General features: G+C 36.2%; 1 protein-coding gene across 1 annotated transcript in view; it reads left to right on the forward strand.

The window, feature by feature from the left end:
- LOC107597854 (uncharacterized) overlaps window positions 1-4,814 on the forward strand; it is a gene marked incomplete at its 3' end in the record, with an annotated part of 5,181 nt that extends 367 nt beyond the window's left edge. The window contains exons 2-5 of the mRNA XM_016289047.1: window positions 671-842; window positions 937-2,253; window positions 2,330-2,469; window positions 4,596-4,814. Of these exons, the coding sequence (XP_016144533.1) occupies window positions 671-842; window positions 937-2,253; window positions 2,330-2,469; window positions 4,596-4,814 (1,848 nt within the window). The remainder of the gene's footprint in view (window positions 1-670; window positions 843-936; window positions 2,254-2,329; window positions 2,470-4,595) is intronic.
- Window positions 4,815-15,231: the final 10,417 nt, after the last annotated feature.

The following is a 15,231-nucleotide window of genomic DNA, read 5'->3' on the forward strand; positions in this document are numbered from 1 at the left end:
AGACGCTCGGTTGCAGGTCCTGTACCTAAATGTATTTTTTAAAGCTTCTTGACTCCGGATTGCCTTATGCAGACGCAAACTCTCTCTCTCTCTCTCTCTCTCTCTCTCTCTCTCTCTCTGTGTGTGTGTGTGAGTGTGAGTGAGTAAAGTTATGCAAGTAAACAAAGTGACCAAATGAATGAAACTGTAAAGTATTTTCCTTAGTCCTTGCATGGTTACGGGGGTAAATATTTACCGCTAGTGGATATCTTTAAAACACATATTAAGTTATTTTTATTTTTTTGAAGTTTGAGTAATATTGTCATTTAATTATATTAATTAAATTAATAAGCGTGTTCCTTCAAAACTTAAAGGAATACTAAAGTAATACATATGATTCGAGTGATTTAATCCAATTTAATTTCGTTTTTTATTCACATGGTAAGCATTGATCAATGCACATATATTCTCCAGTGTGCCACAATCATATTTTTAGCTTCCATTTACCATATTTGATGTGTTCTATGTATGTTCATTGTTTAATGTGTAAATCTGAATTAAAGCCTAAATTAAATCTGTTCATCAGTGATTGTGATGTGATTTTTCAGTGAGCTATGCCTTCATTGGGTGCTCCATTCAGAGCCTGATTAGAAAACATGTCATCTGAACTCAGTTGTTTTCTTCTTTGCAGACACATATTACCATTCAGAAAGGTCAAAAATTCCCTCAGTTGGAGAGATGCACAAAATGCTGCCACAAATTTCATTGTCCCTTTTGTATGGCCAGTATATTTAAGCCCTGCAGACCGGACAAAGTCAAATTACACTTGAAAAGCCACCGTAACAAAGCAGTTGTCCATGGAGGTGTAAACGTTTTCTTTTTTATATGTACACACATTATTATGTTTATTATGTGTAGCATAAATATATTTGACTAATATACAGATTTGTTTTTTAGATTTCACTATTCACAGATGTGGACTGGGCTGTAGAGCATCACTCCATTACCACTGTATGTACTGTCCAACAACAATTCTCAGAAGAGGCGATTTTAAAAACCATTTACAAGTCTGTAAACATAATCCGAACTCAGAATCAGTCACAAAAATGCTGTCAAGCACCGGTACGCCAGTGACCGCTCTGACAGTTATAAACACACCATCAATCATCGATACAGCACAGACCGATCCTTCAGTCAACTACACACCGTCAACCACCAGTACAGATATGACTGCTCTGACAATCACCGACTCCCCTTCAACCACCGCGACAGGAAAGTTTCGCGCGCGGCCTGTTATTAAAAAAAGATGCCCATCGTGCAATGTGCTCATCAATAAAAACAACCTACTAAAACATATGGAGCGCAGACACGCAGATCAGTCAGAATTAGACATCGGTGAGACATTTCAGCTTACAAGCCAATGTGTAGATGAGACAAATGGGATATTTGCAGTTCTCAAAGTCGTAAAAGGCCACGGCGTCCCGCTTCACGTACAATGCCAGACATTGGGCGAAAACAACAGAGTCCTCTGCGAATCGAACGAGTGCCAGATTAACATAGATGTCGCGCAGAGGAGCGGCATCACATCGTACCAGTGCATGCATATCAGTGCAGCAAGCTTTTGCAAGTCTGTGGTTGAACAAGTCTCCCTGGAGGAAGACGTTTTAACGGAGATGGTGAGAGGAAAATGGTTCAGTGTGAAAAAGAAAAAAGAATGCCTCGCTCTGCAGCAGCTTGCCAATAGTAGCTGCGTTCCGCTTTCTGTTCACACCTCGATTGGGATCTCGTCAGCAAAAAAGTTCATTTCTGTTTTTGAGCCCAATGTGACGTCTTACAGTCGTTTGGGTCGTGTCATGGTTGTTTATAACACAGAACTGGACTCTTGGCACTGTCCTTGCACCAAACTGCGACGTTCATGTCTGCACAAATATGTCGCCAAATGGCATTTGTTTCAAACGCAACGTGAGCTTTTCAGGACTGACGGATCGCCATACAAGCCACATTCAGAAGAGGAGGACATCGCTGACAACCGTCATGTGTATCCCCCGAAAGGTCTGGGACTGGAGTATATTGTGAATTACATTCTTCAGAACAAGAAGATACCTGCCGTTCTTCCAGAAGATATGCGCGTGCCATCGCCACTCAAGGATTACCCACAAAACCTTTGTCCAAATGAAACTGTGTGTCAGGAATGTCCAGGGGATGTGCTCCTCAGCGATCCTATGCTAGTTACGCAAAACGCCAAAATCCTGACCAATTGGTGCATCATTAAAGGTAGATTATATTGTCCGTATGCTTGTGTGCTATTCAGCTACAATGTTTTGTAATGTATGCTTGTTTTAATTGTTAGATGTCGCCACCTACTGTAAGCAGTGCCCGCAGTGTGGGATGTTTTATCGTTACCAAGAGTGGAAAGATCGCCTCCATAACTTCAATGATCACATCATCCTTGACATATCTTTATGTTTATCCTTGAGAAACCTTCTGCAGGTAATCTTCAGTCTGATTATATACTGGTCATATGTTAAAGTTAAAAATGACAGGGTGGTGAAACTTCTCATAATGGGAAAAAAAATTAAAATTTCAGCCAATTCAAAGTTGTGTGGTCCAAACAACATGCAGAAATAAATGATATAACCGGTCAGTATGTCTATTAAAATATCAGATAATTTGACCTTTCATGTAAAATTATAGGCAACGTCTCTGGGCAGCTCATCCAAGACCAAGTCAAGCGCATAACGCACTTATGACTGCGCATTGGTTGGTCTATCCTCAGGTTTCTATGAGAACCAAAGCTTCTAACAGCCGCGCGCTGCAGTGACGCAATGACTTTACCAATCAGCGATTGGCTCTTTCATCTAGAAGGCGGGACTTATTCCGCCATATTGCGCGTTACAGTTCCTCCCGTTCATAAGTAATAGGAGTGAACTGTCTTTGTATTTCTATAGTCTTTAGATGCATGTAACCTACATGCATATAAATGAAGCGAATATTAAAGTATTAGTTCACTCCTGAATTCAAATTTCCTGATCATTTATTCATCCCCATGTCATCCAAGATGTTCCTCTCTTTCTTTCTTCAGTCGCAAAGAAATTAAGGTTTTTGAAGAAAACATTTCAGGATTTTTCTCCATATAATGGACTTCAATGGGGATCAGTGGGCTGAGGGTCTAAATTTGCTGTTTCAGTGCAGCTTCAAAAAGCTCTACACGATCCCAGCCGAGGAATAAGGGTCTTATCCAGCGAAACGATCGATAATTTTCAAAAAATAAAATAAAAATGTATATACTTTTTTAACCACAAATGCACGTCTTGCACTAGCTTGACTTCACGCATTACGTAATATGTTGGAAAGGTCACGTGTGACGCAGGCGGAAGCACCGACCCAGTGTTTACAAAGTGAACGAGCAAAGAAAGTCAAACGCCCTTTACAAAAAAAGGTAAAACAACGCTGTAAGACGATTTTGAAGTTGGAGGAGAAAATGAGATGGAGTTTTCCTACCCTACATTTTGAACCAGAGTACACAGACAAAGAGCTAACCGCGCGTGACCTTACCAACGTGATTACTTCATGCGTGAAGTCGAGCTACTGCAAGATGAGCATTTGTGATTAAAAAGTGTATATATATTTTTTTTTGAAAATGACAGATCATTTTGCTAGATAAGACCCTTATTCCTCGGCTGGGATCATGTAGAGTCCTTTGAAGCTGCACTGAAGCTGCAATTTGGACCTTCAGCCCACTGATCCCCATTGAAGTCCATTACATAGAGAAAAATCCTGGAATGTTTTCCTCAAAAACTTTAATTTCTATTTGACTGAAGAAAGAAAGACATGAACATCTTTTTCAAATTTTTATTCTGGAAGTGAACTAATCCTTTAAACCTGCAGTGCATATCTTTATTTAATTGAATCGCAGCCTTTGTGAATTCACAGTAGCACTATGCTTTATTATAATTTTTAAATGGTTGTAATCTATCATGCAGCCTTAGAAGACGGTATAATAATGCTTTTCATGGATTCTCGTCTGTGGAATGTGCCACTCGAATTATTCGAGGAATCGTGGCAGTCCTAAAATTTACACTTTGTTGAAAGTGGTATAAAACCTTTTAAAAATCAAATGAAAACAACCAAAAAAGTGTGCTTTATATTGAATTTGCACTTGTAGTGTACTCCAAATCTTAAAAGTATAATTTTAAGGAACTGTAATTGCAGATAATGTAGCATGAAATAAAAGGCCTCAAATGTGTATCTAAAGAGAGTACAAATTCATGAGTATGTTTCTTAACACACTTTAAAGTGCACTTATAAAGTACTAATCTCAAATTACAAGTTTTAGAGAAAAAATTTAATCATTTCAATGATATTTTTGTCATGCATTGAAGTTTATTTTGATTGCATATATTTAAAAACATGACATACAAGTTTAATTACATTATATTTTATATTTCGATATGGCACTATACTTTAACCATCTTTCAAAGAATTATGAATTTACATGTAAGCATGCATTTAAGTCTTACTTAAATGGGCCAAGAAAGCACTCTTAAGTTGACTAGTTAATAACTAATTGTATTTAATATAAATTTGAACTATAACACAACCAATATTTGCTCTAGGTCCATACTTCAGTGAGCAGAGCAGTTGAGTTTTTACAACTTACGACAGGAGTAGAGTTTCCACCTCCAGAAACAATGCTGCATGCATATTTGCAGTTTGAAGCCCTCACAGATCATGAATACAAGTATTCATGCCCCACCTGTGGCGATTATCCTCCGGTGGTGATCATGGGTGTACACAAACAGACTGCTTCTCCATTATCAGGTATAAAAATTGACAGAAGATGGAGATGTTCTGAGGAAGCTCATCCTCGTACCTCAGCTGGCCGACAAAATCAGTAGTGAGATTGCAGAGCAACTCTTTGCTCAAATGAAGAAAAACGACTACTTTTTGAACATGTCTTTGCCATCAACACATCTGTTTCAAATGAGGAACATCATTCACCACTATAATGAACACAAGGCCAACAAACTGAGCACCAGATCAACCAAAGGTTTTGGGTCCAACTTGCTGACTGAAGCTGTGTTGGGTCAATTGTAGATTTATGTTATACATTAATAAGCAACATCTGAAATGTTGTGGAAAGACATGGGTAAAATTACATGCATATGTATATATATATACATATCCTAATAGCACATATGTGCAGTATAAAAATCTTTTTCTTCCTTTTCTGTCTTTAAGCTTGACTGCACAGCATAGACAACCCACTGGAGTTGGAAACCATAATTTCTATTATAATTGTATCAAATGTTTGAATGTACTTGCATTCAAAGATGGCATTGTGCTTCCTGGACACTGGATTATTTTATTTTTTTTGCCATTTGTATATAATGTAGCATTGCATATTTGTCTGAAAATTGCTTGCTTGTTTGTTTGTTTTTGTTTTTTTCTATTTAGAATAATTTTCAATTTCAATTAAAAATTCAACTGTAACTGCCTCATGGTGAGTTTTTGGTCTACATCCCCTGAAGATATTCCTACAGGAGTGGTCAAATAGTTTAAATTATGTCGTTTGGATATTTTATTTCTAGTTTTATTTTATTAGGATTTGTTATTGAATGTTTGTTTTGTATTCTATATAATTAAACTCGCGTGACTACAAATACACTTTGTCTTATAATTACTGGTTGTAACATCATGAAAAAGGGAATTGTATTATTATTTTACACTAATAAAAAAAATGCTTTAAAAAAAATTATGGGTTTTATGTGCACAAATGTAGAGTTGCTAATTTATAGATAGATGCATACGTAGATGTGAGCTCAAATGAATTCTGCTTCAGAACGTTAGGTGGCGCGATTGTAGTAATCTGTCGTTGGCTCCGCCCCGAGGCCGCTGCATCAGTGGCTCCGCCCCGAGGCGGTTGATGTATCTATCATGTTTGCCTTCTTTGCTGATATATTTTGTCACAGATTTGTTGCACATAAAAGTCATAAATTAAACAAATACACGTACATAACTACAAGCTGTTACATTTTTGTTAATTTTTTTTATTGAGAACTAAAGCCTGTGTTGTATTGTAGGGGGAAAGTGCATATAACCAAACATGTAAATTTGTGTAGATTAGAAGAATTTACTTTTAGATGTTGTTTACAAATACTTTTTTAATGTCAGTTTTAAATTGTGCAAAAATATGTTTTTTTTATAAACCATTTGACTTTATGAATACAATAATTCTAATTAAATAAAAAATAAATAACATATTGTTACTACCTATCTATAATATGTATATATATATACAGGTGCATCTCAATAAATTAGAATGTCATGGAAAAGTTCATTTATTTCAGTAATTCAACTCAAATTGGGAAACTCGTGTATTAAATAAATTCAATGCACACAGACTGAAGTAGTTTAAGTCTTTGGTTCTTTTAATTGTGATGATTTTGGCTCACATTTAACAAAAACCCATCAATTCACTATCTCAACAAATTAGAATACTTCATAAGACCAATAAAAAAACATTTTTAGTGAATTGTTGGCCTTCTGGAAAGTATGTTAATTTACTGTACATGTACTCAATACTTGGTAGGGGCTCCTTTTGCTTTAATTACTGCCTCAATTCGGCGTGGCATGGAGGTGATCAGTTTGTGGCACTGCTGAGGTGGTATGGAAGCCCAGGTTTCTTTGACAGTGGCCTTCAGCTCATCTGCAATTTAAATAATTCAAATGAATACTCTCCCTTCTATAAATTTTGCATCTGAAAGGGAAACTCCTACAAATGCATATATGCAGTAAGGTCAGCCATAAAAATAATTGTGTCCATTCTTTTTCATCGCTAATGATTTACTAAAAAAATCCTTTCTTTAGTAAATCCTGAGAAATGCCAAGTGAGGGTTCGCACTGACACAAGCTGTTATATACACGTCTGGAGAGACAGCTAGTCTTTATTCATTTTTATTTTGGTTGTAGTTTTAGTTATTTTAATACATCAGGTTAAATTAAATGAAAAGTTACATTTCCTTGGCAACTAATTGAAATAAAATAATACATTTTAAATCATCTTTAAAAAAATATTTCAGTTAGCATTTATTTCAAGTAACAAAAACGTTGTTTTAGTTCATTATAATTACCCTGGTGTTTGGCTCAGGGTTGGGTTTAGAAAATGCTTGATTTTAACCATTAGTTTTTTAAGGTTTGAAATGTGCTTGAATTTTGAATATCATCCTTTAAAATGCTTAGTATTTGTGTGTGTGTGTGTGTGTGTGTGTGTGTGTGTGTGTGTGTACCTGGTATTTATCACGTTATGGGGACCAAATGTCCCCACAAGGATAGTAATACTAGTAAATTTTGACCTTGTGGGGACATTTTTTAGGTCCCCATGAGGAAACAAGCTTATAAATCATACAGAATTAGTTTTTTTGAGAAAGTAAAAATGCACAAAGTTTCCTGTAAGGGGTAGGTTTAGGGGTAGGGTTGGTGTAGGGCAATAGCACATACAGTTTGTACAGTATAAAAACCATTACACCTATGGAATGTCCCCATAAAACATGGAAACACAACATGTGTGTGTGTGTGTGCATGTTTATGTGGTTTATGAGGACACAAATTTGTATAATAACATGGGTATGGCATAGGTATTACAACGAGAAGGTGATTTATGAGGACATTTTCAGTGTCCCCGTAATTCAGAAGGCTTATAAATAATTCAGAATGAGTTTTTTTGAAAATCTAAAATAACACAAAGTTTCCTGTGAGGGGTAGGTTTAGGGGTAGGGTTGGTGTAGGGCAATAGAAAATACGGTTTGTACAGTATAAAAACCATTACGCCTATGGAGAGTCCCCATAAGTATTTTAAGTTTATTTATGTATACTTTTGTGTTATTCTACACTGGCATTTCTTTACAGAAAACTAGTTAAGCTGCAATCCATCTGACTCTATTTTTGCCACTTTTGGATTGTCATGGAAATGCAATATTGATTTTTCTTTTGCTGCTGAAGCAAAGGGATCATACAAAACATTATTTGCAATGGTTTCCCTTTCACAGTACTTTACTTACTTCTGAACTGTTTTTGTGATTTTTATTAAGTGAATGTATAAATGAAATTGCTGGGAAAGTGCTTGAATTTCACTCTTAAAACTCTCGGAAGCCTGTCGGTTGGATGGGTTTGTATGTGTCGTGTGGGTAGAACTGTGCTCTCTCACTGATAGATACGGTTTTGTCTTGGCCAACAAAGGTCTCAATGTCTGTGTGGTACTGAAGGCCAGCTGAGCATGTCCTCAGCGCAACCCTGCTCATCTGAGAAAGGCTGTTTTTATCCAACACAGGGACATTCATTAGGACATGATCCAAATTAGCATTACTACAACTCCATCAGGTTCATTTCACAACTCATTTTCACTTTGCAAGCACATGAGGCATGTAATATGGCAATAAAATGGCTAATAATGAAGGGAAGATTTTGAATAAATTTGTGGATCTTATCGTGTGAAGCTGTTGAGATTAATGACTCCTGAACCTCCAAGCCAGTCTTGTGCATTGAACAGAGGCCAGCTGATACGCTTTGCACTCCCCTGACCTCAAGACGCGTGTTAGCACCTGATGCTAACTCACAGTGTGTGTGCACTAAGTCGTATGAGTTAAATGCAGAGGACAAATTCTGAGTTTGGGTTACCAGACTCGGCCTTCACGTCACTTCACTTCATTCCATCCTATGAAGTCTAAACCGTAAGCAGCTATTTTATGACATGAGAAATTCATAATCATCCCATTCAAGCCTCCTTCAATTGCAAAGCCTGTATCAATTGCAAAAGGAAAATAGTGTTAATTATGAGTTCTGTTAACAACCTAATATTGGTTCTTCTTCCTACTTGAAACTGAAAAACATCCCAAGAAAGATTCAGGCTGATTTCCTCCGATGGTGCAGTTTGTTGATTCAAAACAAATCAAATGAACAACTGTGTTAATTATAAGTTTTTCTACTGACAACCTAAAAATAGGTATTTATTCTTACCTGAAATTGAAAATCATCCCATGAAAGATTCAGGTCGATTTTCCAGCCTCCACGTTCATCCAAATGTTGCAAAAATATTGTGAATTTTGAATCATATTAAGTGTACAACCTACAGACATTTCAAAATCACAATTGCTGGTTTTACGTCTACAGCATACAACAATTTCTAACATTAAACATTAAAGTGCATATTCACAATATCTCACCTTACATACTTTTATATCTTACATGTAAGGTGTGGATTTCCCTCATGTTGTTTCTGTGATTACCAGACATATGGAATGGACAACATCTGCACTTTTTAACAAACTGAGAAAAGACCATCATACAGCTTTTGGGGATATACCAGCAATTATAATCTGACTCTGAGTCCAAGGCTAATGCCATGTTTTAGGAGGAGTTTTGGGTTTGTTTCTGTATGATATCTCTACTCAGCTTTAGGACAGCTTACCTCTGATTGGCTGAAAGACGTTCAACAATGAGACTATTAGGAAATAAACTTGAAATGGCAAAGAAATAGATTTCTTTTTCTGCTAACGATATCAGACTAAACAGCTAGACACTGAGGATTTAATGGGACAAAGTTATATTTTTGTCTAAATGTGTTCCTCAAAAGAGCCAACAGATGGCAATGTACATCACTCATTACATCCACAGATAGCACTGTCCCAGATGTACACAGGCTTTCTATATGTATATATAATTTCAATAAAAAAATAAAGGCCTGCAACCCACAACTTGATATTATAGAATGTAGCAATTCAAATTGCATACTTTCTCATACAAACCTATCAAGGCTTTAAAAGGCTTGAAATATAGCACACAAGTTTTATGAAATTATGATGATCTTTACTGTCATTTTGGAGCTCAGAGGAGCCCCTTTCACTTTCATTTAATGGAAAAGTATATAGCCAGTACAAAGAACAAAATCATAAGGTTTTGGAATAACACGATGCTTAATAAATTATAAAAAATAAAAAAAAAAAACATATATATATATTGGGGTAAGTATTTATTTATTTAATTATATAAATTGGCTTTACTATATTTGCTAATTGAGAGTGATGGAGAAGAAATGTGATTGGGACACACATGTACCTGACAAAAAAAAAACATGATAGCCTACTTGTGGTGTTTTTAACTCACTATTTGTGGCAAATTATACCTATAAACTTATGATGTTTATGATCTAAACTTATGATGTTTACAAAAAGAAAGTCTGTACTTTCAAACTCATGCTCAATCACAACTCTTCCAGGTTTGGAGATTGAAGTAGTATCTAAGTATAAATACTTGGGATTTTTAATTGATGATTCTCTTTCTTCTGGGCCTCATATTCAGTACCTTGTGAGAAAATTAAAGTCGATACTGGGCCTTTTTTTTTAGAGTCAAGTATTGCCTTTCTTCTGCAGCAAGGAAGAGATTGGTAGCAGCTACATTTTTGTCAGTGTTGGATTATTGTGATATCATATACATGCAGGCACCTAAGCATTGTTTACAGGCGTTGGATTCAGTTTATCATGGAGCGTTAAGGTTCATCACAAATTCAAAAGCCCTTACTCATCATTGTTTATTGTACTCTCGGGTTGGATGGCCGGCGTTGTCATCCCGTAGTCTTAAGCATTGGTACTTATTTATATATAAAATAATTTTAGGTTTACTTCCTTCGTATTTACAGCAGAATATTTTACAAAAAGGTGTTAAGAATTATGGTCTTCGCTCACAAGACTATTATCTTTTAAGCATCCCTAAAGTTTGTACTAATATGGGCAAACGGGCATTTAGATTGGGCATTTGATTGGAGTCGACTACAAGATAAGTTGGTATCACTAAATGATTTTAAATGTATTTTAAAGGATCTAATTGTAGAGTCACCTGATTGTAAATGTTTTGAGTGATTTGTGTATGTTTCTGTGTATGTAAACGAATGTATTTTGTTTTATGTGTAACTAAATGTGCTGCCTATCTTGGCCAGGACCCTCTTGTAAATGAGATTTTAAATCTCAAGAGTTTTTAATTTCCTGGTTAAATGTAAACGCTGATGTGCATATTTCTCTCCTGATTCAGATGAGACGACTTTTCACTGAAAAAGGCAATATTATGGATAGAGTATTTTAACTGGACGCAACGCTTTAAAGTTAAAAACGTCTTAAAGAGGAATTTGTTTATTACAAACATGCAGTTCATGCATGACATTAATTGATGGACTGGAGTCGTGTGGATTACTTGTGGATTATCGTGATGTTTTTATCAGCTGTTTGGACTCTCATTCTGACGGCACCCATTCACTGCAGAGGATCCATTGGTGATTGAATTAGTATGTTCAAGTCAAGTCAAGTCAAAATGTATTTCTATAGCACATTTAAAAGCAACAGAGTTGCACCAAAGTGCTGTAGAACAAAACACAGTATATAAAAAGCTTAATAGGAAACATGCATTATAACATTCACATGTTCACATGTTTGTCCAAATCTATTTCTTAAACATCTCAGGCAGAACATGTAAAAGTATCTATTCAACATGGGTGCAAAGACGTGTGTAATGGGAGGAGGTAAAGCAGCATATGGTCTCAATTTCTTTTTCAAACCGGCTGTTAAGACCGTATTCCTGCTTCTGTTGCATATCTGATTAGTGACTGTTTTGTGTCGACCTCTAATTAGTTACACACAGTAGCCTATAAGTTAGTTTGCATAGATCAGTTCAAATGTGCTCAAGTACAATGTCATGGTTTATAATCAGTGGGAAAACCCAGATTACACAAATCTCTTAATGACACTTGATGGCGGTGTTTATCTGGGCTAACAGCTATTGCGAAACTCTGTATTTTGTTACAGTGGGAAAACCATACTTTTATCTACCATACTCAACTGTCTCTTTTTGTGCTTCAAATGTTTAAATGGAGCTTCTAGTTTCACTTGTGGTTTACTTCATTAAACATACATGTATTCGGTGCCCTGAATGCATCATACCACCGCTAGTGACTTCCAAAAATAGGTCACAGCACATCCCTCATCCTCTGTGATTGTACTCTTCACAGAGATTTGTTTCTAAACTAGTGTGGGGATACTGTGTTATTTGTTACGTCTGTCTAGACTCTGCACACATCAGAGATTGTTCACCTTTTCCGCCGTGGCTTTGTGTCAGACAGCTGCAGAAAAGTGGGTGAGTCTGGACTTTTTTTTTTTTGACCAGAAGAAAAATAGACATGAATGTACTCTGCAGAGACTCCCAGGCTGAAAATAGTTCAGCACAGCCATTAGCCCTCACTGCATTATTAGGGACAACTTGCTTTTATTCAAATCCTTGCCCTGATCCCACAATGATATCCAACAACTGTCTGGATGTTGTCCAGTGCAGTTGTGGTGCCAAATGCTGCTTTTAAAAGACCCACTCCTACAAGTCCCAATGCTGTACTACCAGATCTACACCCCTAGGGGGGAGCCTCCAAAGTTAGCTAAAAAAAAAGCATAATGCAGCCCTCTGTCCCCCTCAACAAGTAGGGCAGGGGTACCCAAACGTTATTGTCAGCCAAACTCTTTTGTTGTAAAATATTTACTTGAAGTACCCCCTGAGATTATATGTTATTATTTCAATAATTAAATGCCACATTCACATTGTCTGATGTCACTTAGTTAGTGGTCACATAACATGCAAGTAAACAGATAAAATATCCAATCTTTTTAAGTAAGTGTTTTATTATAATTGGTTTCACTCATTTAGGGTGACCATATCTTTTTCCTGTAGTTGACTTTTGGTCAAAAGTTTGACCAATAGCATGCAGGCATTGTACATAATCGACCAATCATGGCATGCGAGAAGGGGGGATCCACAGAGAACGGTCAAAGCAATGTAAATATGTGTACATAAAAGGTATGAGGCCCTCACTGCATTATTAGGGACAACTTGCTTTTATTCAAATCCTTGCCCTGATCCCACAATGATATCCAACAACTGTCTGGATGTTGTCCAGTGCATTTGTGGTGCCAAATGCTGCTTTTAAAAGACCCACTCCTACAAGTCCCAATGCTGTACTACCAGATCTACACCCCTAGGGGGGAGCCTCCAAAGTTAGCTAAAAAAAAGCATAATGCAGCCCTCTGTCCCCCTCAACAAGTAGGGCAGGGGTACCCAAACGTTATTGTCAGCCAAACTCTTTTGATGTAAAATATTTACTTGAAGTACCCCCTGAGATTATATGTTATTATTTCAATAATTAAATGCCACATTCACATTGTCTGATGTCACTTAGTTAGTGGTCACATAACATGCAAGTAAACAGATAAAATATCCAATCTTTTTAAGTAAGTGTTTTATTATAATTGGTTTCACTCATTTAGGGTGACCATATGTTTTTCCTGTAGTTGACTTTTGGTCAAAAGTTTGACCAATAGCATGCAGGCATTGTACATAATCGACCGAAGTTTCTACACAGCAAATGCTTTCAAGAGAAAGCGATGTGTGCTGTGTGCTATCTGGGGATATATAACTCTGATTCTGATTCTGAAGTTTATTGTTTCTTATTCTATTATTTGCATGTTCCTACCAAATTAAATGTAATATGACATTTATTAAGCTAGCAGGCTAACAGTATGCGAAGCTAGATGCAGAGCAGTTAAAGAACAAGAAATATTTAATTTTACAATCTATGCTTGCACAATAAACTGACTGTGTGCTGAACACAAAACTTTTGATATGACATAATCATTTTGGAGTGAGCCATATTTGAAGCCTGATACAAAAAAAGAGAAGTCACAGATCATTTTGTATGTATTTTATTCATTTTTATTGCTGCACATTCATTAATGTTTGTAGAGTGACTGAGTGTCATAAATGTCTAAAAGTGATCGAATGACATCAGAATCATAATATGATCGTTTTACGAGGTGCACATAATCCAAGATGACTATTAAGCTTTCTCCAATGACACTGAAGTTGCCATCTCATTAATAAAAATAAATAAATAAATTGCTGGTTATGCAATTTTTTTATATAACTTTGAAATACATTAATTTCATTAATAACATGCAAATGCAATTAAAGTAACATTTAAAGTACTATAAGTTAGCATTAGTTCATGTATAAACAAACATGAGAATATTTCTGAATTAAAATGTACCCAGATTAATAAATGCTGTAAAAAAATGTTCGGTATGTTTACACGCACTAACTGTCGTCAAAGTGAATAATCCAATCTGTTTTCAGACTCTTAAATTCTGTTTATATGAACCCTAAACTTTGCAATCTGAATCACATATCTACGCATGCAGTAGGCCTATACGTATTCTGAACAATGTCACACGAACTACTGTGAATATTTTAGCGAATATTAGCAAATATTTAGTGAGCTGTTCATGTGTAAACATGCCTATCGCGGTACTACGCGTATGTGCAATATTTTTTTTTTTAAATCTGATTGAAGTTGGATTCAAGCATTGACACGCAAATTTTTTTCCTATTGATTTCATCATTTCAGGTCTACACCACCCCTTCAAATCATGCGTGAAGGCCATCATTCCGGTTACTAGGGTTATTTGGTTACATTTAAATGTATCTCGTTAGTTCATGTTAGCTACATAATGCAACTAATGAATTTAACTTAATTGTAAAGTGTTATCTGTCATTTTAGCTAAAACGAGATTGACTTTGTTGCACATGAGGACATATAATACAGTGTAAACAAATGATGGCAGTTTGTAAGCAACTGAAAATGAATCTGCCAAATTCCAAACAGGAGAAACCACAAAAACTGGTTTTAACACAAGACAACTTTGCTAGTCCAAAAATGCAGCTGACTTCCAAATACAGCAGGTCTGGCCTGCACAGATATGCTCTGACGGGGATTTCCACCACCCATCCGCTTTCCTGCTGCTTTGCCCAAAAACCCAGATCTCTTCTTTCAGCACACCAGACTTTTCCCAGTCATTCGTAACTTTACTGCAAACGGCAATGCTGTTAAAACCAGAACAGATCGAATTCTACAACTTCATCATTACTAGACTTCACTGCATTGCACACAAAAAAAACTCTACATTTACAAACATTACAAACATGCACAGTCATTTCTCTTAGGAAAATCTATTTATCTATCTATCTATGTAGTTTTGCATGCAAGGGTATCAAAACCACTAAACAAGCATGTGTGAAGGCTATTTGTATCATGCTGTGAGAAGAGAGTTCTTAAGATAAAACAGTGTTTCTCCCTGAGCTCTGGAAAGTCCCCACCAGGCGCTGCCTGAT

Source organism: Sinocyclocheilus grahami, unplaced genomic scaffold (assembly GCF_001515645.1).
Source record: "Sinocyclocheilus grahami isolate Dianchi unplaced genomic scaffold, SAMN03320097.WGS_v1.1 scaffold239.1, whole genome shotgun sequence".
In the NCBI taxonomy this organism is placed as follows: domain Eukaryota; kingdom Metazoa; phylum Chordata; class Actinopteri; order Cypriniformes; family Cyprinidae; genus Sinocyclocheilus; species Sinocyclocheilus grahami.